Here is a 27386-nt window from a genome sequence, read left to right as displayed (position 1 = left end):
GAAAAGGAGGGAGGCTATCCCGGGACTCGGGATAGGTGTTCTGCTGCCCACAGGAGTGAAGCAGCATGCTCAGACTGGGAGCAGGAGGGTGGGGCAGCGCCTCATTTCTGGCTTTTCTGGGCTCTCACGTGTCCCTTTCCTGCAGACCACAGTCTGTGAGTCAGACCCATAGCACTAGGACCTGGGAAGGTCCTTCCCCACTGGTCACTCACCTTCTTGGCCAATCGGCCCCTGGTGGCCTACGGGTCCTTCATCTCCCCGGAACCCGGGAACAGCAGACACGCCACCTCTTCCTTGGGGCCCGGCTTTCCCTGGAGCCCCACGGAAACCTGCAAGCCACCAAAGAAGTGTGAATGTGGCTGGAAACCGTGACGACGCCTGGCACAGCTGGCGATCAGCAAAGAGAACACAAGAGGACGTAATGCCAGCAGGCCCTGGCCTTGCCCGGGCAGCCCTGAGGGGCTCCAGGCCCCAGCTCAGCACTCTACCTGGTTCTCCGGGGGGGCCCTGGGGCCCCATCTCCCCTGGTGCTCCAGGGGGGCCTCGCCTCCCCTGCGGACCCACTGTCCCTGGTGGGATGGCAATCTTCTGGGGGATTCCTGCAATCCCGGGCGCTCCCACAATCCCGGGGGCACCTGGAAGGGAAACAGAGAGGCCCCAGTAAACACACAAGGTCATTCCACTCTCTTGCTCTGAGTGCTACCGCGTTTCTCACCCGGGGAGGCCCCTTTTGGAACTTCCGGACAATTGTGCTTTCTAGAGATGAGCCAGACACAAATGGGCCTGAGCCGTGACTCAGCGCCTGCCGTTTGAATACTAAACTTTCCATTCACCAAGGCCCTGTGACAACATCCGAGTCGCAGCCTTGGTTTCCTCCCTGCTCTTTACAACATGTGACCCATGCTGGAGAGGATCCTGGCCGTTTGACCTTCAGGATGTCCCCAAGCCTGGAGAGGCTGGGCTGAGCCACTAGCTCTGCAGGTATGCAGACGGTCACTTACCAGGGAATCCTGGGTCTCCCTTGGGTCCCTTGGGGCCTCTGTCGCCCACCGCACCGGCGGGTCCAGTGTTCCCCATAAAGCCTTGTTCACCCCTGGGCCCTGCAACACAAACAAGACGTTAGGGACACGGAAGTCTGTGGGGATGGGGCTTCTCTCACTGTGGCTAGGGCACTGTTACCTTTTTCTCCCGGGAGACCGAACACACCCGGCCTGCCCTGGGGCCCGGAGTCCCCGGCCCATCCCTTGGTCCCTGGGGTTCCTGGAGCTCCTGGGTTCCCTGCGTCACCTTTGCTTCCAGGAAGAGCAGCAGACCCGGGTGGCCCTGGCGGGCCCCGATAACCTGTTGGCATTAGGGACAAGAAAGGAGGGTTTAAACAGGACCCCAAGGCCCCTGGGGGCAGTCAGGTACTCAGTCACCCATTCAGGGGACAATCTCTGACAAGTCTGTGGCATGGAATGACTTTGTCTTTGTGTTTAAAAAATTGTCATAAAATACATATAACATAAAAGTTACCATTTTAATCATTTTTAGGTGCACTGCTCAGTGGCATTAAATATATTCACCTTCACCACTGACTATCTCCAGAACTTTCTCATCCTAAACTGAAATCTGTCCCCGTTATACACTCACTCCCCATGCCCTCTCCCCTCAACCCTCAGCAACAACCATTCTACTTTCTCTTTCTATGAATCTGATGACTTCAGGGGCCTCATATGTGTGGGATCACAGGATCCGACCTTTTGTGACTGGTTTCTTTCACTCAGCAGAATGCCCTCAAGGGTCATCTAGGTGGCAGCGGGTGATAAGAGTTCCTTCTTTTTAAGACTGAATAAAGGCTGGGCGCCGTGGCTCACACCTGTCATCCCAGCACTTTGGAAGGCCGAGGTGAGAGGATCGCTTGAGGTCAAGAGTTTGAGACCAGCCTGGCCAACATGGTGAAACCCTGTCTCTACTAAAAATACAAAAACCAGCCGGGCGTGGTGGTGGGCACCTATAATCCCAGCTACTCGGGAGGCTGAGGCAGGAGAATTCCTTGAACCCAGGAGGCGGAGATTGCAGCAAGCTGAGATCGTGCCACTGCACTCCAGCCTGGGCAACAGAGCAAGACTGTTCCAAAAAAACAAAAAACAAGAAAACAACCAAACAAAAAAGACGGACTCCTCTTGTGCTAGGTGCGTACTGACTGCATTTTGCTTAATTCCTCCGTCGATGGACACTGGGGTTACTTTCAGCACTTCGAGCTTGTGAATAGTGCTGCTGTGAACCCTGGTGCACAAATGCTTGTTTGATGGGTGACTTCATCTTTACGCCATCTCTTTCCAATATTCAGCTCATTTGTCATTAGGATATGCAAATTAAATTTAATATTTGTCTAAACACAATACAGTGAGGAAGAAGAAAGCCGTTCATATTGCATATTTCTGAGTCCCCTGCAGTTTGAATATCTGCTATTACAGCAAGTAAATGACATGGCCTGTGTCTCGGCTTCCCGGGGACCAGGTCGTACAGGTGATGGAAATGACACCGGAGGACCATGATGGCCCCTGCCCCTTTGACCGGAGTCTGGGCACGGTGTGGAAATGAACGTCTGTTCTCCCCCTAGATTAAGTGGGCCATTGCCAGCTCCTGCCCCTAGAGATGTCGAAGCACAGATGCATAAGTCCTGCTTACCTTTCAGGCCAAATATCCCTGGCGCCCCTTTGTCACCAGGTGCCCCAGAGATGTTGGAAGGGGGCGTGATGCCAGGGAACCCCTGAAGTCCTGGACTCCCAGGTGGGCCTCGTTCTCCTTAGGATGAAAACAGAAGACATTATTTTCAGCATTAGCACCCAACTTTTCAAATCTACTGTTTTCCCTCCACACCATCACCTGCGGTGGACCAGAGCCTAGTGAGTGAGACAGTGATGGGAGGCGCCCTCAGGCCAAGGATCATCTCATGATGGGGCTGGGGAGGCTCTCAGGGTGGGGTTTGGGAGGCAAGGGCTGTGAACCCCTCCCCCAACTCCAGCCTTTCTCCTGTGAGGAGCCCTCCACTGGGATCCTTCTGCCTGTGCTCCACTTCCCCAAGGCACTGCCCGATCATGCTTAGATGGAGCCTCAGCCCCAGGCGTGGCACAGCCGCTCAGACTCTGATCCTGATACATGTGGACAGTGGTCAGCACACGTGATGGACGGAAGGTTGAAAATTGCTGCAAATGAAGCTTGCGATTGACATCAGTATGGTCAACTCTCCCTGTGGCTGTCCTCCAGTGCCTTGGATCCCAGCTTGGACAAAGTGGGTCCTCATTATTCACAGATTCTGTATGTTCCAACTTGTCTGCTCACTAAAACTCACTTGGAATCCCCCCAAATAAACACTGGCATTCACAGTTACACACAGAGGCAAAGTGAGTCCCAGCTGAGGTCCAGCAAGGTGACACTCCTGCCTTCTCGCTGCAGCTCACACTGTACACACATGTCCTTGTCTTGGTCTCTCTAGTGCCCTGTTTTCCACATTTTCGTGCTTTATGCTGGTGATTTTGCCGTTTCAGATGCCCCCTATGCATTGTGTTGAAGTGCAGCCCAGTGTTGGTAAGTGCAAGAAGGCTGTGAAGTCCCTTATGGAGAAACACGTATGTAAGAGAAGCTGCGTTCAGGCACGAGTGAGAGTGCATGTTGAGTGTTCATGAATCAGCAATCCACACTAAACGAGGTGCCGTTACACAGAAAACCAGGTTACATATTGATCACTGATAAACATCTTGTGAGCAGAGGCTTGCAGGAACCTAGCCTTGTATTTCCCCTAGGAGCAATGGTTCAGTATTCACAAAGTCAGGGTTCTTGGTGACTTCAGAACATAACTACGGTGAATAACGAGAACCAACAGTTTTTGGGTCAAAGATTGGAGCTCTTTGGCACTAATAGGGGAGTAAGAGGGAAATGGCTACATAAGGAAATCTGTGGAAATTCCACTCCTTCCTGTGCTGTCAGCCAACAAGACACTAATGGAGCTTTGTGTGCTGTAGGGCAGTGGTGGGTAGAAATCAGTGTGGACCTGAGTCTGGGCGGATTAAGTCTACTTTCTCTCCTAACCACCTGCAGTCTTTTGTTTTTCCTGAAGGGCTGGGGACCAACATTAGTATTAGAACCCTGCAAAATGTCCGAATGTCCAAGTGGGCAAGGAGGGCATCATTTCCGCTCTGCAGGAGAGTGAGCTGGGCCAAACAGTGCAAATCTATAAAAATGAGAAAACGTAGCAACAGTGGTTTTCTGTTTCCCCTTTGGCTTTACGACTAATCTATACCCATCAGTAGCAGGAAGAGATTTTCCCTTTGGAAGATCCTGGTATCCATTATCCATCCCATGGGAAAGGATTCCATTCATGCGTGCTTCCAAGTAGGACAAAACAAACAGCAGGAGAAATATTGAGAGAGGTGAGGCTTGTCTCACAAATCACAGACAACACGCAAGTGGGTTCATTAGCCCTGAGGGCATGAGTGAGCCACCATCTGTGGTTTGATATAAAATGACACCAATTGAACTGCTTCTAGCTATTGTCACAAACTCCCCGAAACAGATGGTGAGTGTCAGTAAATAATGGCAGACTCCTGAGTTAGATGATCCAGTGCAATCCCCAGACTGGCAGATTCCCACGAAAACATAATTAACTTAACTGCAGTGATGAGGACTCTGTTAATGAGAACATTTAGCAAACATGAGTCAGTTTGCTGGAATCTAGATGAAAACCATCAAGATTTCTCAGTAGCCCCCATGGATCGTCCTAAGTACTGACATAAAAAAGTCTCGCTAACAGGGGTTCCATGAAGGGCCATGTTGCGTGACTCAAGGCCAAATCAGGAACTGATGCTTGAATGTCAGCTGCAGACACAGGTGAGGTTGCAAATTCTAGCTTCAGTGAACTGTGATATGGTTTGGCTGTATCCCCACCCAAATCTCATCTTGACTTCTAGTTTCCATAATCCACACATGTCGTAGGAGGGATCTGGTGGGAAGTAATTGAATCATGCGGGTGGCTATCGTCATGCTGTTCTCCTGATAGTGAGTTCCCACGAGATCCGATGGTTTTATAAGGGGCTTCCCCCCACCCTTTACTTGGCACTTCTCTCTCCTACTGCTAGTGAAGAAGGACGTGTTTGCTTCCCCCTCTGCCATGATTGTAAGTTTCCTGAGGCCTCCCCAGCCATGCAGAACTGTCAGTCAATTAAACCTCTTTCCTTTATAAATTACCCAGTCTCTGGTATTTCTTCAAAGCAGCATGAGAATGAACTAACACAAATGAGATGCAACTCATGCAAAGGAAGATAATGGATTCAAATTATTCCCATATTTTCAGAGAAGAGTGTGTATCCTGAATGACATTGTATCAGTGTGTGAACATCATCATGGAAAGTCGTCTTTCCCTCATCACTAGCCAGAGGCAGTGGCCTCATATGCCAAGGCCCAGTGGCACTGGGCAGTGTCTGCTCTGGTCTCCAGGACCTGCTCTGAAGTCATCAGCTCATGGGCCCACTGTGATGTTCGTGCAGGTCGAGGGTGGGGGCATGGCTTACAAAAGTCAATATGCCTCACGGTGGCTTGGAAGCCGGGGACACCGTCCAGGTCCCTGGGATGGAATGCAGGGAGTGCCACAGGAGGTCACATAGAGTTTAGATAAATGGGTCCCACACAGATCAAATGTGTAATAAGGCCATCAATGTTACCTTAGGGGTGTTGCGAGCTACATATAACTCTCCACTGATGTCAGAAAATTATCCTACAATTTCACAATATTCTTCTCCAACAAGTATTTGTTGAGCACTCACTCAGGGACAAGCATTTTGCTGAGGTGTAAGTGGAAAATAAATGAGGTAAATTTCTGCCCTTGGGGATGGAAATCTTAATTTTTTTTTGTGGTCAAGTACAGGGCCTGAACATCATGCTGTGTGAATCAAACTTTAAAAATGCATGGTCATGCGAAATGCCAGCAGCTGTGCTCTGTGACCCCCCCCTACGGCCCACTGTGTGCACCCTGTCGAAATCCCATCTCAGTTTCCTCCACCCCTCCCTGTGCCGGATCTCCTCTCCACATCTCCTGGCCAAGTCTTCCCCATTGCTGAGTTCCCAGATGGCTTTCAGGTGACAGACTGGTAAAGTGATCATCATGACACTCTGAAAACAATGCTGTTTCGAGGCCTTTAAAAATAGCAGACATTTATTGCTGGCCTCCTGTGTGCAAGAGCTTTACCTGTAGTATCTCATTGTATCCTCCCAACACTCACAAGCGCATTTTTATTCTCATTTTACAGACAACGCCAGAGACATTCAATACCATGGCCAAGGTCACATGGTGAAAATATGGCGCATGTGAGATGCAGAACAAGAACCCAACAGGTGTCTGATTTAAAGGTCATGGGCATGGTCAACTCTACTGTTGGGCTCCTGGGAGGCTTATGCTAGTGGACTGACCCTAGATCGTCACCCTTGACTGAAGCTGTGCTGGTGGACTGACCTAGATCCTCAGTCCTGAGTGGAGGTTGTGCTGGTGGACTGACCTAGATCCTCAGTCCTGAGTGGAGGTTGTGCTGGTGGACTGACCTAGATCCTCAGTCCTGAGTGGAGGTTGTGCTGGTGGACTGACCCTAGACCCTCAATCCTGGTTGAAGCTGTGCTGGTGTACTGACCTAGATCCTAACCCCTGAGTGAGGCTGTGCTGGTGGATTGACCTAGATCCTCACCCCTGACTGAGGCTGTGCTGGTGGAGTCACCTTAGATCCTCACTCCTGGGTGGAGCTTCTGCTGGTGCGCTGACCCTAGATCCTCATCCCTAGCAGAGATTATGCTGGTGGACTGTCCTAGATCCTTACCCCTGACTGAGGCTGTGCTGATGGACTGTCCTTAGATTCTCACTCCTGAGTGGAGCTTGTGCTAGTGCGCTGACCCTAGATCCTCATCCCTGACTGAGGCTGTGCTGGTGGACTGACCATAGATCCTCACCCCTGACTGAGGCTGTGCTAGTGGACTGACCCTAGATCCGCAACTCTGACTGAGGCTGTGCTGGTGGACTGACCCTAGATCCTCAACTCTGACTGAGGCTGTGCTGGTGGACTGACCCTAGATCCCCATCCCTGGCTGAGGCTGTGCTGGTGTACTGTCCTGGATCCTCACCCTGACTAGGGCTCTGGCAGCACCACGCAGCCTCCCAGGATAGTCTGGCTCCTGTTGGTAGCACCCCTCCTCTTTCTCCTATCTTCAGATCAGTGCTGTGGAGTTCTGAGGCTAGGGGATTCCGGAGTTTCCAGCTCTTGATGAGGGGAGAGGGCAGGCAGCAGATCCTGGAGAGTCAGATGTGATCTGCAAGCCTTGAGATATCCCTGCACCCCAGGAAAAGTCAGGGTTGCTGGCCTCCTTGGTTCTGACTTCCTTTCCTGTGGGTGTCTGGTTCTAGCTTCATGGGGAGTTGGCACTAGAAAAACTCAGGCTTTTGTGCAGGGAAGCCAGAGTTTTTGTTTCCACCATGGAGCCCAGGGTGCCCAGACTGTCCGTCCAGGTGTGCTGCCCCGCTCCCATACCTGAGCCAGGAGATGCACCTGGTCGGGCTGGTGAGGTGGGTGGGGTGGGGGAGAGGCCCACTGATCTCAGAAACAGACTCTGGGGCTGTGGGATCATGCACAACGAGACCACAACACGCTTAGCACACTGGCTCCCAGGAAGGTCCTGGTTTCTGTTTTTATTTAGGAATGCTTCTCACTGCCATTTAGACTTCAGCCCACCTTGACTGGTGAGCAGGGAGGCTATGGGGTGGGAAGACAGGTTTCTGATTATTTCCTACCCAAGTATGGTTCAGCGTGGCTCTGCTGGGAGGTTTAATGCATTTATTTATTCGCGCATTCACTACCCAGAGTGCTTGTTATGGCAAGGCCTGTGCCAGTGCCCCGGGCACACGGAGGGATCTGACGGGGTCTCTAGGCCAGGGAGCTTATCAGTGACTCCTTGCGATGGCTGGTCAGTGCCTCACCAACACAGACGGGAAGAAATAAATTGCCTCACAAACTAAGACTAGCTGGCAGGTTCTGCAACAGGTAGTCCTCCCCGGAAAAACCAGCTCTTTCCTGCACTTCTGAGCAGCCTCTCCCACCCCACAGACACTCCATGGCCCCCCCTCTGGGTGGGTTCTGGTTATGGGGACGGCAATGTTGGCTTTGGAATGTGTGGCCTCACCTGGAGCTCCTTGCTCTCCTTTCTGTCCTGGGACTCCCACAGGGCCTGGAAGGGTGTTGGCGTCTCCTGGGTCACCTCTGTCCCCAGGAGGGCCTGGGAAGCCTGGGTCTCCGTGGATGTCGGCACCTGTGGAAGAGTTATAACAGCAGCTGAGGTCGGTGTTTCCAACCATACAGCTGACTTTCCTAAGGGAAAGAACAGCTCGGGGTGCCTCGAAAGCAGAGAAACAGAGGCAGCCACGGCGGTTTCAGCTTGCATTACAGTGTATGGCCTCCAGGTCGCAGGAGCTGAGATTTGGAAGGGATCTCACAGAGATCACAGTGGAAGCCCTTGGCTTTATGGATAAGAGGATCGAGGCCCATCAGAGGGTCCAATTTCACAGAAACAGTGGGTCAGGGAGCTGGGACCCGTCCCGGGCCTCCTGGCTCCTGGGGGCTGCTCTTCAGGCTATGCTTAATTATGTTTTCAAAGTAAACACTGTCTAAAGTCTTCCCCGTTCTCGTAACAGGTGTTCATCGCCATCGTGGCAGGAAACAGCAAGACAACTTGACAAGGATCTCCTGCCACTTGCCCATTGGAACTGGAACGGAGTGTTAATGACGCAGGAGTGCGTGAATTTACATGTCATATACACACATACAAATTCACCTGTAGACAGAGCAATATTTGGTTATATGAAACGTCTACAAAGAGCACATTCTAAAAGCAGCTTTAGGATTATGGGTGCTTTTCTCCCTCTTAAATGTGTTAATTTTTAAATGTGTTTAAATGTGTTAATTTTTTTTCTCCACTGAACATAAATAATTTGTATACATTGAAAAGAAAACAAGGTTATCTTTTGAAAAAAAGACACAATCAATAATAAAATGATTCCCCACTTAGTGCCTGATGTCCTTCAAATGTTATTTTATTAGTCCTATAATAGATTACAAAATTAAATGAAAAGAGAAGGACATTAAGATTTAGGGTGAAAATAGCTGAATTTAAAATAAAGAAGTTTCAACAAGCTGCCAAGCCTTCCTGTACTATTGCTATCTCAGCTTCTTGGGGAGGACAGGGTTAAAGGGAGGCCTTCTGTGGGAAAGCCTGATGATCCTTGTGATGAATAAATCGACATCCAGCTGCTGTTATTATATCCTGGAAGGGCTCAGGATGGAAACCTTATCCTGCCATTGGTTGTTAGAAATAATGAGGCTTTATATCCCCTTCAGGGAAAAAAATGTGCTACAATAGTTTATAAAATAAGCCAGAAAATGCTATGAAAGGTGTCAGTTTCTTTTTCCTGTGGAGTAAGAAGCCCTTGGTTCGCCATTGCTGTGGACTGATGGTGTCATTCTCCCCAGCCCCAAAGTTCATAAGTGGAAGCCCTAACTCCAGTGTGATGGCATTTGAAGGGGGGGCCTTTGGGAGGTAATTAGGGTTACGCCGTAAGGTCATGAGGGTGGGGCCCCAAGATGGGGTTACTGCCCTTATAAGAAGTGACAGGGGAGAGCAGGTGCTCTCTCCTGTGAGGACACAATGAGCAGCCAGGACGTGGTCCTCCCAGAACCCGACCACGCAGGCATGCGATCCCAGCCTCCAGCCTCTGGCCTCTGGCCTCCAGAACTAGGAGGAAACCCATTTCGGTTGTTTTTGGCTCCCAGCCTGTGGGTGCCCACAGACTCAGCACTATCACTGTCTCCAGCATCAGAACTGCCCCGGGGTAGGTGGAGACCGCGGGCTTTCTTATGCCAATGAAATGAAAGATCACAGACACACACTGGGCAGAGCGAATACTCTGGATGCCTGAGGGGTGCAGATGCGTCCCACCCTCCACACAGTGCTGCTGAAAAAGCAAGGACTCTATTTCTCTTTCTAAAAGCCTGATGGGTCCATTCAACACAGCAACTGGCTTGAGAAACCGATTCTTAGGGATCACATCTTAGCAGCGTACAGGACCACAGGGCCCGGACCCGCCTCTCAGGGCCCATCACATAGCACTTCAGGAAGCCCACCCAGCTCTCTGAGACCCTCCTTTCCCTGAAGTCTGGAGGGCAGACTCAGCACAGAGTACCTGGGGATCCTGGAAAGCCTTTGGTGCCTGGCAAGCCGTGTAAGCCGCGGATCCCACGGAGTCCCGGAAAACCTGTGAGGGTGTCACTCATTGTTATTTCACGTGTAGGATGGCACAGGGAGTTCCGGGTGGGAGAAACCCTCAAGATAACTCAGATGTGTTCTGTTGGCTCTGAAACTGTCACCTGGTACCGTCACCCATACAATCCTGCTAAAGCCCCACAAATAGGAAGCAGCTAAGCCATATGCTCAACTTACACGACGTGTAAACTAACTACTCTTATGTTACCTAGGAAAACCACTGAACTGGGACACTGTCTTCATGGAATCTTTTTAACAGACTCACTAGGCCAGAAGGGGCCTGGGGAGGGGTGACATGTCCCATACCTCTTCTTGACGCCTGGCCACTGTTGTATGTTTGGTTTGTAAAAGCTGCTTGGAACAAATAGCCCGGTGTCATTTCCATTCCCTCTGGATTTCTGAGGGTAAATATTTCTAAAGCAGGACACAGCAAACGGGTGGCAATTCCTTCTGTGACGTGGGCAGTAAGCATGGCAGGGTGGCCCATCTCGGGGTTGCAAGGGGGCTGTAAGGGGGCCCCGGGGCGGCCTGTGCGGCACAGTGGGACACTGAGGCTGCTCCTGCACCCTGATCTCACTGTGCATCCCTGTGTGGCGATGACAAGTGGACCCTGAAGCCTCTCTGGGAGGCTTTCATTCATCCTTCTGGGAGGTGAAGTCCTGGGCAGATTTTATTATTATTATTATTATTTTTTTTTTTTTTGAGACGGAGTCTCACGCTGTTGCCCAGGCTGGAGTGCAGTGGCGCGATCTCGGCTCACTGCAAGCTCCGCCTCCCGGGTTCCCGCCATTCTCCTGCCTCAGCCTCCTGAGTAGCTGGGACTACAGGCGCCCGCCACCACGCCCGGCTAGTTTTTTGTATTTTTTAGTAGAGACGGGGTTTCACCGTGTTAGCCAGGATGGTCTCGATCTCCTGACCTTGTGATCCGCCCGCCTCGGCCTCCCAAAGTGCTGGGATTACAGGCTTGAGCCACCGCGCCCGGCCCTTGGGCAGATTTATGCGTCTGGCTTGATTCCCAGTCGCTGGGGGCACCAGCATACCCTGTGCTGCTATGTTGGTGCAGACCACCACAAGCCACAGCAAACCTGCCTTTGCTCTCACATGGGCCTTCGAAGTCACCCTGCGAGAGGCTGGCCTGCTCAGCGGTGCCTCCTGCACAGCTCACGACGCTGGGTCTGGGTGACCGTGTGTTTTGCGTGGCCTTACCTGGTAAGCCTGGAATTCCCGGCCAGCCATCATCTCCTTTGCCACCAGGCAGTCCAATCCGCCCCGGCTCTCCCTGCGACCCTGGAGGCCCAGTTAGCCCTGGAAAGCCTGGGAGTGAACACAGCAGTAAGTCTGAGCACACAGGACACCTTGGGCACTGCCTGGTGAGGTCCTGGCGGAAGGGGCAGCTGCTCTGGGAGGGGCTGAGGGCTGGAAAGGCTGCGGTGCCAGTTGGAGGAGAGATTAGACCTGTCCCTCAAGCTGGGGATGCAGGTGGTCTTAGACCCCACAAACAAATTCAGTAGGATTTGCTCAGCCTTGCCAGAGAGAAAATAGCGTGTCGTTTTAATTCTCGCCCTATTATCCAAATAGACGTCTGGAGAGGACCCCGAGGCAGAGCCTAGAGATATGAGCCTCCTGGCGTTCCCCGGTGCTGAGTAAACACAGCCAGGAGCAGCAGCAACACCGTGGGAAGCCAGCCCACTGTCCGCTCTCCTCTAACCGAGGATGTTCTTAGGGGGTTCTGCGTATTCAACGCAAGCAAAGGGATCCCTTACAAACTGTCGGCTTCTATATGATAAACAAAGGCTCGGCGGAAAAGGCACTTCTCATTCACCCCCATGCTTCTCTCCAGTTCTCAGGTCTCCCCCCAGCCCAGGCGGTTGTTTCTCTCCACGCCGTCAGTCCTGAGGAAGGCTCCTAAGCGGGCAGCAGGCATGAGTGAGCTTCCAGGGTTGGGTGTGATTGGAGGAAATTGACAACATTGGCCGCCTTTGTTCTGGGGTCTCTGGAGGGCCCGCCTGAGGAAGGCTGTGTGGCTGTGGGAGATTTTACCTGTTTGTCCTTTAAGCCCAGGAGGGCCTTGGACTCCAGTCACGCCTGTTATCCCAGGGAAGCCGATGTCACCTTCTGTTCCCTTCTCTCCAAAGAATCCCTTCAGACCTGCAACCACAGACATGCTGTTGGAACAGACACCGCACCCCTGTGGGCTCCAGGGAACCCCAGCTCTAGTATGTACAGAACCACACAGCTGCTCCTCCAGGAATGGAAAGAGGCATCTAACCGTGCTCCTTCCTCAGCTGATTTTTAACCTAGTTCCTCCCTCTGAGCCTGCACTAGCCAGCCTTCAAGGCAGCACCCATGCACCCCTCACTGTCTTAGGGAAAACAGGACACCCCCAGGGACGATGGGCACAGCTGGCCCCACGCTTCCACTGTGGGACCGCAGCTCTGAGATACTGTCTCCTGGTGATGGACACAGGGGAGGCTCCACTCTAAAGCCTTTCTGGCCCCAGAGTCTAACAAAAACCAAAATGTTCAAAGGGTAACACCAAAAATAATTCTTGGGTGGGGGTAGCGTCTCTTCCCTGACACATTTTCAGTTGAACACGTGAAGGCATCATTAGAGACGCATGGTAATGATGGTCCACGTTTCTGTCTTTATAAACCAAATGGCCAGAGCGATGGCCTAGGGTGGGAGACGCAGCCAGCCAAGCGTTGGATGGCTTAGCAGCACAGAGCTCCCCAGTCACTCAGGAGGAAGCCACTGGGAGCCCAGGTCACAGATAACAAAGGAGCCCGGGAGGGCTGGTAAACAGGGGCGCCTATTTCCCAGCGGCAGTTCTCTGATCCTGTGCTCAACCGAACACATCTTTGCATTCCAGAGCAATTTCTAGACAAAGAACTAGCCCAGCAGTCTCCCCACTGGTCAACCGTGGACAGACTCCTTTTCTCCCACCAGGGCCAGCCCTGCAAACACCTGGGGCTCCAGCAACTTGAGCAGTGTGGGGTCCCCCCAAACGAAAATCCCCAGAAAGAAGAAAACTATCACAGGCCCCTTGAGACGTCACTGCAGGCAGGAATTTAGGAGTGGAACCTCAGTGATGCGCAGAAGGGAAGGGAGCCACTGTGCCATCCCAGCCCCTCCCAGCTCGCTCGGGCTGGTCACCTGCCTCCGTAACTCTCTTAAGCGATGGCCTGACTGCCACTCCCCCTTTCCTGGACCCTTCGCTGTTTCTGAGAAGCTCGGCTCAGCGACCACCTGCTGCACCCCCTCAGGTGTTCCGGGAGCCAGGGTGCTAGTTGGATTTTCACCAGTTACACTTTACGGGCTGCAGTGACTCTCATTCACCGAGTGTCCATTCTGGCTATTTTCAGTATCAACGAGAGACACACAGAGAGAGAAAGGCGTCTTGATTTTGCCTTCAGATTTAACTTAATTAAAACTGACGGTCTTTCTTGCACATTGGGCTTGAAAACCTCATTCCCTATCAAGTGCTTTCTGGTTGTTACCAAATTTGATCTGTTTGGCAAGTCGGGCTCCTAGACGAAGGCTCAGGGCTGCTGTTGAAGATGAAGACACGGAAAATAACTCGTGTACCTGGGATTCCAGCGGTGCCCTGCTCCCCCTTCAGGCCTGGTCTTCCTGGTAAATTTATAGTGTCCCCAATGTCACCTGTTAAATGCAAAAAAGATGGCTAAGAACAGGACTTTCCACCGGGAGGCTGTGAGTTTTCCAACTTCTATTTTGTTATATTCCTAACAAGAATAATTTGCTTTAAAATACCTAACAGCACTTGCAGGTCTGATACTGGCTCACGTGCTCAGAGAGCTCTGAATCGTGGACTCCCTGTTTTCACTGGACGGGCAACACTCACCGAAATCACCGGTCGGGCCGATCTCGCCATACAGGCCTGCTCTCCCCGGGGCGCCTTTGTCACCCTAAGGACAGACACGAACCATCTTAGAAGGCTGTTAGTGAAGTCAGCTGTCACTCTGAAGTTAGCTCACTTGTTTAACTACCCAGTATGCTAACAACTATACTCAAGGTGTGTGATCTCGTCATTTTGCAGAAAACTTGAGTTTTTCAGTGTGTATCATAGGTGGTTTGCTTAGCTGTTCTTTTTGTTTATTTATTTTTTTCTTTGAGACAGGATATCACTCTGTCACCCAGGCTGGAGTGCAGAAGCACAATCATAGCTCAGTGCTGCCCTGATTTCCTGGACTCAAGCCATCCTTCCGTCTCAGCCTCCTGTGCAGCTGGGATTACAGGTGTGAGCCACCAAGCCTGACTAATATTTTTTAAATTTTTAGTAGAGATGGGGTCTTGCTATGTTGCCCAGGCTGGGCTTGAATTCCTGGGTTCAAGTGATTCTCCCTCCTCTGCCTTCCAAAGTGCTGGGATTACAGGACTGAGCCACTGTGCCTGGCCTTGCTGTTCTTATGGAACTGTGAAGTGATCAAATGAAACAAGCTTGGCAACTGCATCATAATTAAGAGCCCAGGTCTCGATCACGACGGTGTGGTGATGTCAGCAGCGGCGGTGACTCGGACCACATGCTCGCTGTGCCATGCCTTCCCGCGCACACATGGTGGACCCCATCTCAACGGCGTATTCACGCCTCAAGAAAACCCTGCCAGGTGGGCACCGTGACTTCCCGGCGACAGGCAAGGGAACTGAAGCACAGACAGGTTTTGTTTAAGGTCACTCAGCCAGCAAGTGGCAGAACTGGGATTTCCATGTGGGCGGCCAGACTGCAGAACTTGCTCCCTAGATTGTAACAGAGACATGGGGCTGTGCGCTTCCATCTGTGCACAGAGGGAAACTCCTCCAGAAGGACGTAGGTGGCTGGTGAGGAGGTTGGGAAGATGCCTGGGGTGCTTGGTGGCTTCCTAGAAGCCCTAGTTTTCCTCTCCAGAGGGAGCATGAGAATTCTGGTCTGCCCTGGTGCCACGGGACTTCAGTACTACAGCATCAATGCCCAAGCATGGCCTAACATGAGTCACTGCAGTATTAACATAGCCAGGCTGGGCACGCTGGCGCAAGCCTAGAATCCCAGCACTTTGGGAGGCCGAGGCAGGTGGACTGCCTGAGGTCAGGAGTTCAAGACCAGCCCGGCCAACATGATGAAACCCTGTCTCTATTAAAAATACAAAATTAGCTGGGCGTGGTGGTGCATGCCTGTAATTCCAGCTACTTGGGAGGCTGTGGCAGGAGAATCGCTTGAACCAGGAGGCAGTGGTTGCAGTGAGCCGAGATCATGCCATTGCACTCCAGTCTGGGTGACAGAGTGAGACTGTCTCAAAAAAAAAAAAAAAAAGCTCCTTTGTTGGAGGAAGGGGGAGGGTATCCACAGGTACCTTTGTTTAGATAATGCTCTATTTTTCTTTCTCAAAGTTTACTTTTCTGAGGCATAACTTAAATACAGTAATGTCCACTCATCTTAAATGCACAGCTCAGTGCGTGTGAACTCGAGTGTCACTGAAAGACACAGAACACTGTCAGCACTCTATGATAACCCCACCTAAAGCTGCCGTGCTCCCAATACCCCATCAAACAGCCTTGTCAGTTCTTGAACTGCACATCAATCAAACTGAATCATGTGTCCTTTGCTGTTTCTGGTTTATTTTGTTCAACACAAAGTTTGGAAATGAAGTTAGGTTGTTGGATTTTACCAAGAATTCTCATTTATTGCTGCGTATGGAGATAAAATGCACAGATAATGCTGTGTCTGGTCAGAATATACCATGTTCATTTATTCTTTTCCCTGTTGGTGGACATTTGGGCTGTTTTCTAGTTTCGAGCTGTTATGAATAAAGGTCCTTTGGACGTTGTTGGAGGTGTCTTTGGTAGACACAGGCATCTTTCTTTTTTTTTTTTTTTTTTTTTGAGATTGAGTCTTGCTTTGTCACCCAAGCTGGAGTGCAATGGCGCAGTCTCGGCTCACTGCAACCTCCGCTTCCTGGGTTCCAGCGATTCTTCTGCCTCGGCCTCCCTAGTAGCTGGGATTATGAGTGTACACCACCAAATCCAGCTAATTTTTTATATTTTTGGTAGAGACGGGGTTTCACCATGTTGGCCAGGGTAGTCTCGACCTCCTGATCTCAAGTGATCTGCCTGCCTTGGCTTTCCAAAGTGCTGGGATTATAGGCAAGAGCCACCACAACTGGCTGGCATCTTTCTTTTTTAAAGTGACCTGAATAGCACACACAGACTGTCTAGAAGATCCTCTCGGCTGCAGATTTTGGGAGTGAGGGGAGGAAGACCCCTGAAGAATTCTGTACACCAAGGTGGGCCAGACACACAGGCAGGCCCTGGCCTGCCACTAAGGGTTCACACCAAGGGGCCCAGACCTTCTGATCTGCTCCAAATGTGCCCATCCCCCTGGGAACGCCAGCTGCGGGCTGGGGACTGTGAGAGTACACTATCCTTACATGAAAGAGGCTAGAAATGGAATTCTAGGAAATGCAATCTATGGGGAGCCACGCTATGCTATGTTATATACACTGTTTATACAGCACTCAAGAAAACTGCAAGGTAGCTACCACCTTCATTCCGCAGCTGAGGGAGAAGGTGTGGAGAAGAGAGCCCTGCCCAGGGTCAGGGCCATCATTGTCACCATCACAACAGGGTGTCTGGCCCACGTCAAGTGCTCAACAGACATCTGCTGAACAAAGGCTGAGTGGATGGCGGCCCGGATGGGAAGCCAGGCTGCCCGGCCCCAGGTCTACACTGTGATTCAGCCATGGGCTCTCAGGCCTGGTGTCACTGATGTGCTCAATTTCAGAGCTCCGATCCCTGAAAATTCAAGTTTTCTTCTCTCAAGGACCCCATAAAAATGCAGACAACATGCTTCACCCAGCACAAGCCCACAGAAGGGCCACAGCAGCTGGGTGGCCTCACACCACATCCGCACAGTGTCCACGTGCAGCAGCTCCTTACAGGGCTGTGTGGACCGCGCCAAGCCTGAGGCTGCCCTGAACCTGCCGCTGACACTCTCACCCTAGCAAATGCCAGACCAAAGCATGTTCATTAACAAGCAAAGGGGAGAGGAGCTCACAGAACAAGGGGAGTTCCACTCACCCGGCTTCCTATGAATCCTGGGAACCCTGTAATTCCAGGGGGGCCAGCCACCCCAGGGAATCCTGGCAAACCAGGGATGCCCGGGGCTCCGATGTCTCCCTTGACTCCTTTGATGTGGCCGGGCCTCCCAGGCAGCCCAGGGATTCCTGACAGTCCTGGGATGCCTGGCATTCCTTGGATACCTGCAGGAAGACCCTGGTGTGTAACACTCTGGTGAGGACGCAGCACCTGCCCTCCCGAAGTTTTCAATGTTGCAGCCTGGATGCATTCTGCTATCCTAAGTGCTGCAAATCTTAAGATGGGAAAGCGAGGTTACTCAGGCATCAGAGAACAACCCTGCATGGGCTGTGGGCAAACGGGGTGCCCAGAGACGAAAAGCACGAAGAAAGCCAGGTGTAGGGCACGGGCGTCTCTGGGGACGGAGAGCAGCAGGAGCTGGGGCAGGCTGGGGCAGCAGGGACGAGGGGACCCCTGACTGCAGGCCAGAACACTCACCTTTTGCGCCCAGGTATCCTTTCAGTCCCATAGGCCCTTCGTCTCCTTTCTCTCCTTTAATGTCTTTCATTCCTGGCAGGATGATGGGAGGTGGTCCTGGGGGCCCAGGGTCGCCTCGGCTGCCTGGAAGGGAATGGAGTGCTGTCATTTTCTGGGGGCTCCAGACCATGCAGGAGAACACAGGTGGAGACCTGGTCCCTGAGGCACGGGGGCTGCGCGTCTCCCGCAAGCGGGGAAGCCTCGGAGAGAGACCGGGCGCCGGAGAAGCCTCTCCTGCGTCCATCGGAGTAGTCGGAGTTGGCGGCGGCTCCAGGGTCCTGGGCCTGGGGCCGGAGTCACTGAGCACACAGCACCACAGTGGGTGGATGTGCCTGCCAGCGACGCAGAGGGAGCGGTCAAAGCCAGTGCGGCTTCCAGAGGATGTTTTGTGACAGGGTCATTTTGCCATGTGTGCTCCGACGGGACGGTGATGGACCTCGGTCACAAGTAGGAAGGCCCATGAGGAGGGTGCCAGCTCCGTGCCCTCCTGTAGGCACCTTCACAGGGAGGAGAAGCATGGAAGGGACGTCCTGGGGGCGTTCTGAGGAGCTGAGGAATTCCAGGAGGGGAGGGGCCCAGAGCTGCAGGTGGGGCGGGAAACTGTGCTAGTTCAGGCTGGGGATGCCCCGGAATCCATCCTCACTGGAGGAGTGAGTGAAATCTGGCTGAGTGAAAATAACTGAGTTTCATTCTCTAAGCATTTACTGTGTATTCAGTACTTGGCTAGAGGCGGATGGGATCAAAACCATAAATTGGTCCTGACCCCACAGAGCATGCCCACCAGTGGAGGGACAGACACCTCCACGGTTAACTTCACCCCAAGGAGGCTCGAGGAAATGATTACAGTGGAGCTGAAAATTAGTTAATCTTAAAATGCCATTTTTTTTTTTTTTTTGCGTGAAATAGCCTGAAATCTCTGTTAACATGAAGACTATTTGAAAACGCAAGTGTGAGTAAAAATCTTAACAAAAGTGAGCACCCAAGATTGCAATTTTTATTTTGCTGAAAATCTGTAAAAGCTGTAACTCTGGAGAGTAATTAAGATTTTCTAAAACAGCTTATTGGGCCGGGCGCGGTGGCTCATGCCTGTAATCCCAGCACTTTGGGAGGCCGAGGCGGGTGGATCACGAGGTCAGGAGATGGAGACCACCCTGGCTAACACAGTGAAACCCCGTCTCTACTAAAAATAGAAAAAATTAGCCGGGCATGGCGGCGGGCGCCTGTAGTCCCAGCTACACGGGAGGCTGAGGCAGGAGAATGGCGTGAACCCGGGAGGCGGAGCTTGCAGTGAGCCGAGATCGCGCCACTGCACTCCAGCCTGGGCGACAGAGCGAGACTCCGTCTCAAAACAAAAAAAAAAAAACCCGCTTATTGATGTATAATTTATATGCCCTACAACTCACTCCAGTAAAGAGAACAGTTACATAACTGCAGTGTATTCACAGAACTGTGCACGAGCAGCACTATCTAACTTGAGAATACTTTATCCCAGAAAATGAAACCCTGGAACCACTGACAGCCATTCCCTAATTCTCCCCTAACCCTCAGCTTTAGGAAACTGCGAACCTACTTTTCATTTCCGTAAATTTGCTTACTGTGGACATCTCATATACACGCGGTCAGACGACACGTGGTGCAGTGTTCTCAAGGCCTGCCCACGCGCCATGTCTGAGAGCCCCATCCTTCTGCAGCACTGCATGTGCCCCTGCACAGCTCTGCCGTATTTTACTCATCCATTCATCAGTCGATGCATTTTCAGGCTGTTTCCAATTATGGCTGCTATGAAGGATGCTGCTATGAAGGATGCTGCCATGAGCATTTGTGTCCCCATTTTTGTCTGTACCTATGTTTTCAATGATCTTCATCTAGGAGTAGAACTTCTGGGTAACTCTATGTTTAGTTTTATAATTAACTGCCAAACTGTTTTGCACACTGACCGCAGCGTTTTACACTCCTGCCGGCAGCCTATGAAGGTTCCCATTTCTCCACCTCCTCACCAACACTCACTCTCAGTCATTAAGTTTTTAGAGACCACTGTGATTATTTCAGAACAAAAGCATCTGAACAGAAGTCACGAAAATGTGACTTCTTAGTAATAAACTCAATGAACGAGCGGCCTGACCTGGGGGGTCTTGAGATGCCTGTCCGCGTGGGGTTTGAACCCACCTCATGTGTGGCCCGCGTTCTCTCTGGCACTGTGTTACATGCTTCCACTTGGAAAGCTGTGTCCTCCTGCACCGGATGGCACTCCCTTCTCTTGGAACTCATCTGTTCCCTGCTTTTCACCAGCCCCCCTTTATGTTTACCACAATATACTCATGGTGGAATATGTTTTCATGACATACTTGGTTCTTAGCGATGCCATCATTTTGGTTCTCAAGAGTTTCCTTTGGTTAGGATTATTCCCTTATCACATGGTCAGTGTGTTGAGGCAGGGATAAAGCCTTTGAGTTTTTGTTAGTTCATTTTGTTTGTTTCATCTAGCTTAGGGTTCCTGGACGCATGGGTTTTCAAAAATTCATTCTGGGCAATGTCACGCCACCACGAAAGGGTTAGGAGGATGTTAAGAGAGGGACATACCTTTAAAACCTGGCTCACCAGCCAGACCCTTCAGACCGGGTATTCCGAAAAATCCAGCCTCGCCTTTGCTCCCTGGAAACCCGGGTCTCCCTTTGAGTCCAGGCATGCCTTGGAAACCATCCATCCCAGGTGAGCCTCTCTCTCCTTCAGAGGAAAAGAGAAAAGTGCTGGGTTAGACATGAATAAAACACATGGGACATTTTAATCTCACGTCTCTGTAACGTTTTGGCAATGTGACTCAAGTAAGAAGATTCTGAACCTAAAACAGGGATTTCCGGGGACACCATCTTCTGAGCAACTCTCTCTGTTGATCTCTGCTATTAACAGACAGTATTCCAGAGTCAGCCTGTCTTCAGACCAGACACTGGCAACAAGGAAACACACAAAGGTCAGGCAGGAAGACTAGGAGGGAAATCTGAAGGTGATGCAGGTCCACTGGCCCACAGGCCCATCAAGACAAAGGCAGAGGGGCGCGCTGGAAAGGAAGGCAGCAGCAACACTGCACCTGGCACGGAAACGCGACACAGGACCATGGAAAGGCAGACCAATGTCTCCAGCAACGTAAGGACAGACCAAGGTGTCTCCAGCAACCGAAAGACAGACCCATATGTCTCCAGTAATGGAAAGACCAACCCATGTGTCTCCAGCAACGGAAGGACAGAACTGTGTGTCTCTAGCATGTTCACGGCTGGAGGGCTCTGCTTCTAGACTGGCCTGCTTGTGCTGAAATAAACCTATCCCTGTAACCAACTACTTTGCTTTGCTTTGGTTTCAAATTACCAAATAACCTCTGGATCTGAATCCAGGCTCCTGAGTGGACCTCTCCACACATCTCCCTGTGTGTGGTCACATTTACAGTAAGATGATGCTTCCCAGGCAAGAGCAGTTTGTCTTGGCAAATTCATAAACTGGCTTTGTTAGGCACGTTGGTCCCACCAGCGTCTAAGCAGCATTAACCAGCCGTCCTGGAGCTGCTGTCTCCTGGGTCAGGAGAGTCCCAAGGCCTCCAATCTGCAGACGTGTGAGGCCAGCCCCGTGGCCCACAGAGGTGCCCAGCAGAGCTGTCTCAGGTCAGAGTTTATCAGACCCAACCTCCCCGCAAAGTGATTCCTGGTCACAGTCACACAATTACCTTTTAGCCCGGGGGTCCCAGGCATTCCATCAATTCCTTTAAATCCAGGGCTTCCTGGATGGCCTCGCTCCCCTGCCAAGCCAGCATCTCCTCTGTCACCAGAGACCCCTTTCATGCCCACAGGGCCAGGAGCGCCTATGTCCCCAGGGTCCCCTCTATCTCCAGGCAGACCTGTCGGGAAGAGGAGCAAATCAAAGAGGGTGGACAAACACACACACAGAGGAAATCTCTCTTCTGCTTTTACAGCAGAAAGAACATCATTTTACTTTTGAGTGTTCGGTAAGAAAAGCTTCTTGGAAGGAAAGTGGAACGCCGCCATGTTGGGGTGAGTTTCCAAAGTGTGGCCTGAGCGGGACCCTGGGGCTGGCCTTTCAGGAGAAGTCTTTATCTGGAGGTTGAGGCTGTGCTGGGGGGTGCCAGCCAACATGGCTTTCCCACTGCATCCTTCAGAAGCCAAGGGACGAAGCTGTTTGGATGCTGATGTGAGCGGGGGGCCCTGGTCACTGGGGCTAGTCAAGAGCTGGCCTGTTCCTCGCAAACATCACTGGCTCCAGCCCGGAGTTAGTCTGGGGGACCCTCCAGCTGCCCACTGGCTGCCGCTGCCTCTTTGGTCTCCGTGCTCCCATCTCACCAGTGCCACTGTCGTGAGCCTGGCAGCTCCCAGCCCATAGCTGTCCTCGCGCCTCCCCCGACTCCAAGCCGTCCGAGGACTGCCTGCTGGGTCCCTAAAATCCCTTCTTAATGCATTTCTCTGTTAAAAACTCCCAAAAGCCCGCTCTGCCTGGGGGCTGTAACTCCTCAGCTCCAGCATTCACTCCTCCCAACCTTCGGCTCAATCTTCCCATCCAAACCCCCAGCACCCCCATACCAGGTTCTTTTCCCCAGCCGGTTTGGGGGATCACAGGCTCCAAAGTGTTCCCTGGGCAATCCTGCCTCTGCTGGGGTGGTCCCCCTTTCCTAGAGCGCACCCTGCATTCGAGTCCCAGCCTTCTCTCCTGCTGGTGCCAGGTACTTCTCCCCTTGGGCTTGCTCTGACCTGCCTGTCCCCGCCTCCTCTGGGTCACTGGGGGCCGCGTGGCCTGGTCACTCTGCTGGCTTGCCCAGGGCAAGTGGGAGCCTTTTAATGTGTGTGTCTCTCTCCCCACATAAAGTGCAGGCTTTAGTTCAGGACAGGCTTTCCCATGGGTCTCGTAAGCACCACATGAGGCTGTGTTCAGCTGATTCTCAGTAGCTGAGAACCAGCACTGCCCTGTCAATACTGAGATAGGAGCCTGAACCTCTGATTCAGGTTTGCTACCCCGGGAAGCCAGTGGCTAGTGCGGCAATGGGGGAGTGAGCCCTGCCTGAGTCCAGCTCCCAGCTCTTGGACACAGGCGAGGCCCCACATGGGGGAAGCCAGTGTGCGTCTTCCAGTGGTGCGGCAGTTCCCTAGAAAGACCTGCTAAGGTCCTGGACAAAGTTGTCGCCTGACTGGCAAACCAGAGAAGTATGCTAAGACTGAGAGTTTCTAGATTGTGGTCCATGGAGACCACTCCTTACTAAGCAATTGCATCTTTCCCACTTTTCAGTTACAGTGTCCTTTGGTGACATAAGACACTTCCTTAAAAAGCTGTTTTTCTGGACAAAACAAAAAGGTGGGAACGTGTATTGATTCCTCCAACCTGCACTGACAGTTTCACTGGACCATGAAGTGTGGAAGTCTGGGAAACTGGCTGTGCTGAGTGCTGGGAGAGTGGCCTGGCCAGCGGTGGGTGATGCCCATGGATGCTGTGCCCTGCTGTCTTCCGGGCCACCTCTGCCACCTGCCTTGGCCTGTGTGTGGTGGGCATGCAGCTGAGGCTCCCCTCCCCGCTACTCTGCTCCAGCCTCCCCACCCCAGTTTTCCACCTGCTTCCAACCCACACCTGCACTTTCATAAAACAATTTCTCCTCTCCACATCAGAGCGGCGATTCTGAACTTTTGCAGTGGGAATTTCTTCCTTTTTCTTTTTTCCTGATGAAACCTCCCCTAGATCCTTAATATACATAACAGGAACAGAGGATGAGCCGATGTCTCCAGCTGTTTATGTCTCCTTGTTAGGCGAAATACATGTTCTGGTTTGGGAACCCCTGCAGCTCTTAAGGGGTTCCATGGAACAGAGTTTGAGAGCTCCACAGAGAAGGCAGTGCTAGTTCTCTTGGCAGGACCAGTGAGGACCCTACTCGTTTATGGGAGGGCTGGAGTCTTACCTTCAAGACCTGGGATTCCTGGCAGCCCCAAGGGCCCCTCTTGGCCAGGAGCTCCTGGAAATCCGTGCTGTCCTGGAGGCCCGGACAGGCCTGGCTGGCCGGAAGGTCCCGGGAGGCCCGGCTGGCCCTTCAGCCCTGGCATCCCAGGCATCCCTTGACTTCCTGCGGGAATCAGAGACAAGAGCTGTAGGGGCCGACTCTGGACTGTTCGTCACAGACAGCATCTCCCTCCACACACTCATTCTGTTAAAAGAGTACTTCATGCTTTTCTGGACTCTAGAGAATCAGGAAAATGCAAAGAAGTATAAAGGATAAAATCAAGGTAACACACACCATCACTCAGGGATAATGACTACCACTGGGCATTTCCTTCCTGCCCTTTTCCATTCCTACAAATAACTAGACACTGGCAGAGTGGACATGGCACAATAAGTACAGTTTTAACCCAGTTTTCTTCACTTGACTATATTTTGAACACTGTGCCACATTTAAAAATAGTCTTTGAAACATTTAAATAACTACATGAATAAAACTCTATCACTGGAGACATTTAATGTATTCCATCCCCACTTCTTTCACCCAGTGTGAACACCTGCTGTCCACGGCATCATCTTTCATTAAAGCTTGGGGCCGGGGTTCCCAAAGCCGATTTGGCATCAGTTGAACCCTTAAAGTCACTGGGTGCCTTGTCACTCATGAAACGTGGGTGCTCTGTCTACTTTGATAGAGATACATTGATAACATTGTAAACAACATTAACACATTTAAAAAAAGTATTAAGTTTTACACCAATAAAATTGCATTTCAGATTATTCCTATTTTCCTTCTTCACCTCTGACTAAGCATGGTCAGGCCCATCATCTTTTCCTCATACCAACTGTACAGATTCTGCCAAGGAAACCGGTGAGCCTGTCACGGCCCCTGTCACGGCCAGGCATATGCAACTTGACAACAGATTACATCAGTTAATCCACACCTGTCAAAGTTCTCAGATGGCCAGACTGCACCGACTACGGCAGGTATCACGGTGTTGTCACAGACACTTTCTAAAGGAGCACTGGAAGGCCATGGGAGAAGATACGCATGGCTGGCACCATAGGGTACTGTTGCTTCCTACCAAATGCCCTGGAAGGGATTGGGGTCGCCCTTGGAGGCCCTGTGCAGCTGGGATGGGGCCCCTGGCTCCCCGATGGGGCACTTACCTCTGAATCCAGGGGGGCCTCTGTCTCCGGGAAGGCCTTTAAACCCAGGCTGTCCAGGCACACCAGCATCTCCCCGTGGCCCGGGCTGGGCTCCCAGGACTTCTCCAGGAAGGCCCCTGTCCCCAGGGGGCCCGTCTGGCCCTGGCAGGCCGATGGGACCTGGGGGTCCATCTGGGCCAGGGAGGCCCACCGCACCTTTGGATCCTCGGGGTCCTATGAACCCTGAAAGGAAACATGGGTGGGCCCCAAACCACAAGTTAGCATGGTGACGTTCTAAGAGAAGTGTCAAAAAGAGGCTGGAAACAGCAAATGTTTGGCTATGGGGTCCTCAGAAGGCATTCCTCAGCTCGAGCCCTTGTCCCTGTGGCCCTTCTTGGAACCTACAACCTTTGCCACGTTGTTCTGTTGGTTACGTTTCTTCTGCTTCCCCCGCCATCCAGCCCCCAGCCCTAAAACTGAGCGAAGGTGGACAAGCCCTTAAGAACGCCTCCTCGGACCCAGATTTGCATAATTCATGGGTTCCCCTGCTTTGCAAATAAGAACAGCTTTTTGTAGGACCTTCTAGGTTGTGGTGAGTGAGGAACAGCGAAATCCCAGGGAGGCAGGAACGAGCAGGGCCATCAAAGCCAAAATGCTGCCTGCCGTAACATCTCCCTGGTAGAAACCCATCACTGTCAGTTTGGAAACGCTTCAAAGAGGAACGACACCCCTCTGTTGTATGGACCATGAAAATCACCAAGCCCCATCTGTGGATGGAGGGAAGGTGGCTGTCCTGTGTCTCTTGTGGCTGCCACTGGATAAAATGATCTCACAGGTCACTTCGTTTTTCGGTGCAGTCAGCCCTGACGTGGCCTCAGAATGAACTCCCATAGCTGACAGTCACGCTGTGCTCAGAACGAAAGGCTTCTGAGGTCACCACCCCCACTGTGCATGCAGGAGAGAAGCCTGCAACGATGAGACTGGCAGGTGATTCTGTGGGACAGGATCAAGCACACGACAGGCTCGGCACTCCTACGTATGGATATGGAAAAGGGAACGTTCTCTGTGTTCTCTGGGGTGTATCCCACCAAAAAGATCCAATAAGCAGGGCCTTGGGCCCTCGTGGGCCTGTACAGCCATCCCCGCCTGTGAGCTGGGAGTGACTGGAACACAGAATAAAGGATCTGGATTACCCTGATGTTAATCAGCTAGACCGTACTCAGAGTTTTAACGGTGTGATTTACTCACAATGAAGAGACACGACTTTCCCTGGCAATGTTACAAACTGTACCCGGGGAGCCGTGTGCTTGGGTGTGCACGTGTGGGTCTTAGATCTGGAACAGACTCTTTCTGATTTTTGCAATCCTTGAATTGGGCGTTTTATCCTCTTCTGCATGTGGCGACAGAAGTGCAGTATATTTCAGCACCATAAAAAGTGACGTGCGTTTCAGAAACCGGTCAGTTCCTCAATCACCACCCACCCCCGGCCTGCCTCAGCCTCCCTGTTCATGACGTAAGGGCTCACATTTGATGGTGGAACAGGCTCCCAACTCACGTGGGCAACTGTCCAAATTGCCTGACAATGGGCACATCCCATCCATTCCCCGCTACAGGGGAGCCCCGTATGGCGTTCACACACACATGGCTGTGCACTCCAATCATAATTACCAGAGAACTTTCATACTCACAGCAGGAAAATGTTCAAGAATTATCATCCTCCTCTCAAAATCATGAATGCTTAAACTTAGTATATATGAAATCATGAGTGGCAATGTTGCACTTCTAAATACTAAATAAATACCACCAGAGACCCATCCCTGGGGCAGAGGCACGGAGACTTCCTTTGCTTCACTCGAATGCAGAGCTGTTTTGACCAGGGTCTTGATACAGACACAGAAAGTCTGCTTCCCAATTTTGAAAAACATGGAGAAACCATCATAGGAAAGGAAACAGGGTCGGGGTTTGGAACAATCCCTATGGGCTGCAGCACGAAATTCAGAAAGATACCACCTATCAGGGACTGACAGACACTTCTGCACTGAGGCTTAAACCAGCTATCTGAGTGGAGATCAGGGGAGGGGCAGGGTTCAGTCAGTCTTCACTGGGAACATCTGCAGGATGCTCAACCTAAGGGTGCAACAGTCCTGACGTTCTGTGTGATATTCCAGATATGGGGAGCGCTTTATTCAGTTTCTAGAGCCCAGCTGGAAAGGAATCCTGAAAAGTGGGGGTCCTAGAAGGTTGCTCAGAATTCCAATGGCATGGAAAGATGTCATTACAAGAAAGTGTGTGTTCCCGGGGTCAGTTCTGCCTGTTCATGAGACGTCTGT

The 27386-nt window shown here is 51.7% G+C and overlaps 1 protein-coding gene across 2 annotated transcripts in view; it reads right to left on the bottom strand.

Moving 5' to 3' along the window:
• COL4A2 (collagen type IV alpha 2 chain) overlaps window positions 1-27386 on the bottom strand; it is a 200362-nt gene that overhangs the window by 9019 nt on the left and 163957 nt on the right. For both annotated transcript variants that reach the window (XM_050766586.1, XM_050766585.1), the window contains 17 exons: window positions 25078-25299; window positions 23876-24037; window positions 21647-21817; window positions 20515-20658; window positions 17896-18018; window positions 17401-17582; window positions 14195-14258; window positions 13918-13992; window positions 12373-12480; window positions 11539-11646; window positions 10253-10324; window positions 8200-8325; window positions 2674-2790; window positions 1180-1341; window positions 1002-1100; window positions 489-635; window positions 213-329 (listed from right to left, as the gene is read on the bottom strand). In XM_050766586.1, the coding sequence (XP_050622543.1) occupies window positions 213-329; window positions 489-635; window positions 1002-1100; window positions 1180-1341; window positions 2674-2790; window positions 8200-8325; window positions 10253-10324; window positions 11539-11646; window positions 12373-12480; window positions 13918-13992; window positions 14195-14258; window positions 17401-17582; window positions 17896-18018; window positions 20515-20658; window positions 21647-21817; window positions 23876-24037; window positions 25078-25299 (2199 nt within the window). The remainder of the gene's footprint in view (window positions 1-212; window positions 330-488; window positions 636-1001; window positions 1101-1179; window positions 1342-2673; window positions 2791-8199; window positions 8326-10252; window positions 10325-11538; window positions 11647-12372; window positions 12481-13917; window positions 13993-14194; window positions 14259-17400; window positions 17583-17895; window positions 18019-20514; window positions 20659-21646; window positions 21818-23875; window positions 24038-25077; window positions 25300-27386) is intronic.

The sequence above is a fragment of the Macaca thibetana genome, chromosome 17 (genome assembly GCF_024542745.1).
Source record: "Macaca thibetana thibetana isolate TM-01 chromosome 17, ASM2454274v1, whole genome shotgun sequence".
In the NCBI taxonomy this organism is placed as follows: domain Eukaryota; kingdom Metazoa; phylum Chordata; class Mammalia; order Primates; family Cercopithecidae; genus Macaca; species Macaca thibetana.
The sequence above is the reverse complement of the archived record's forward strand: the minus strand, read 5'-3'. Positions and strand labels throughout refer to the sequence as shown.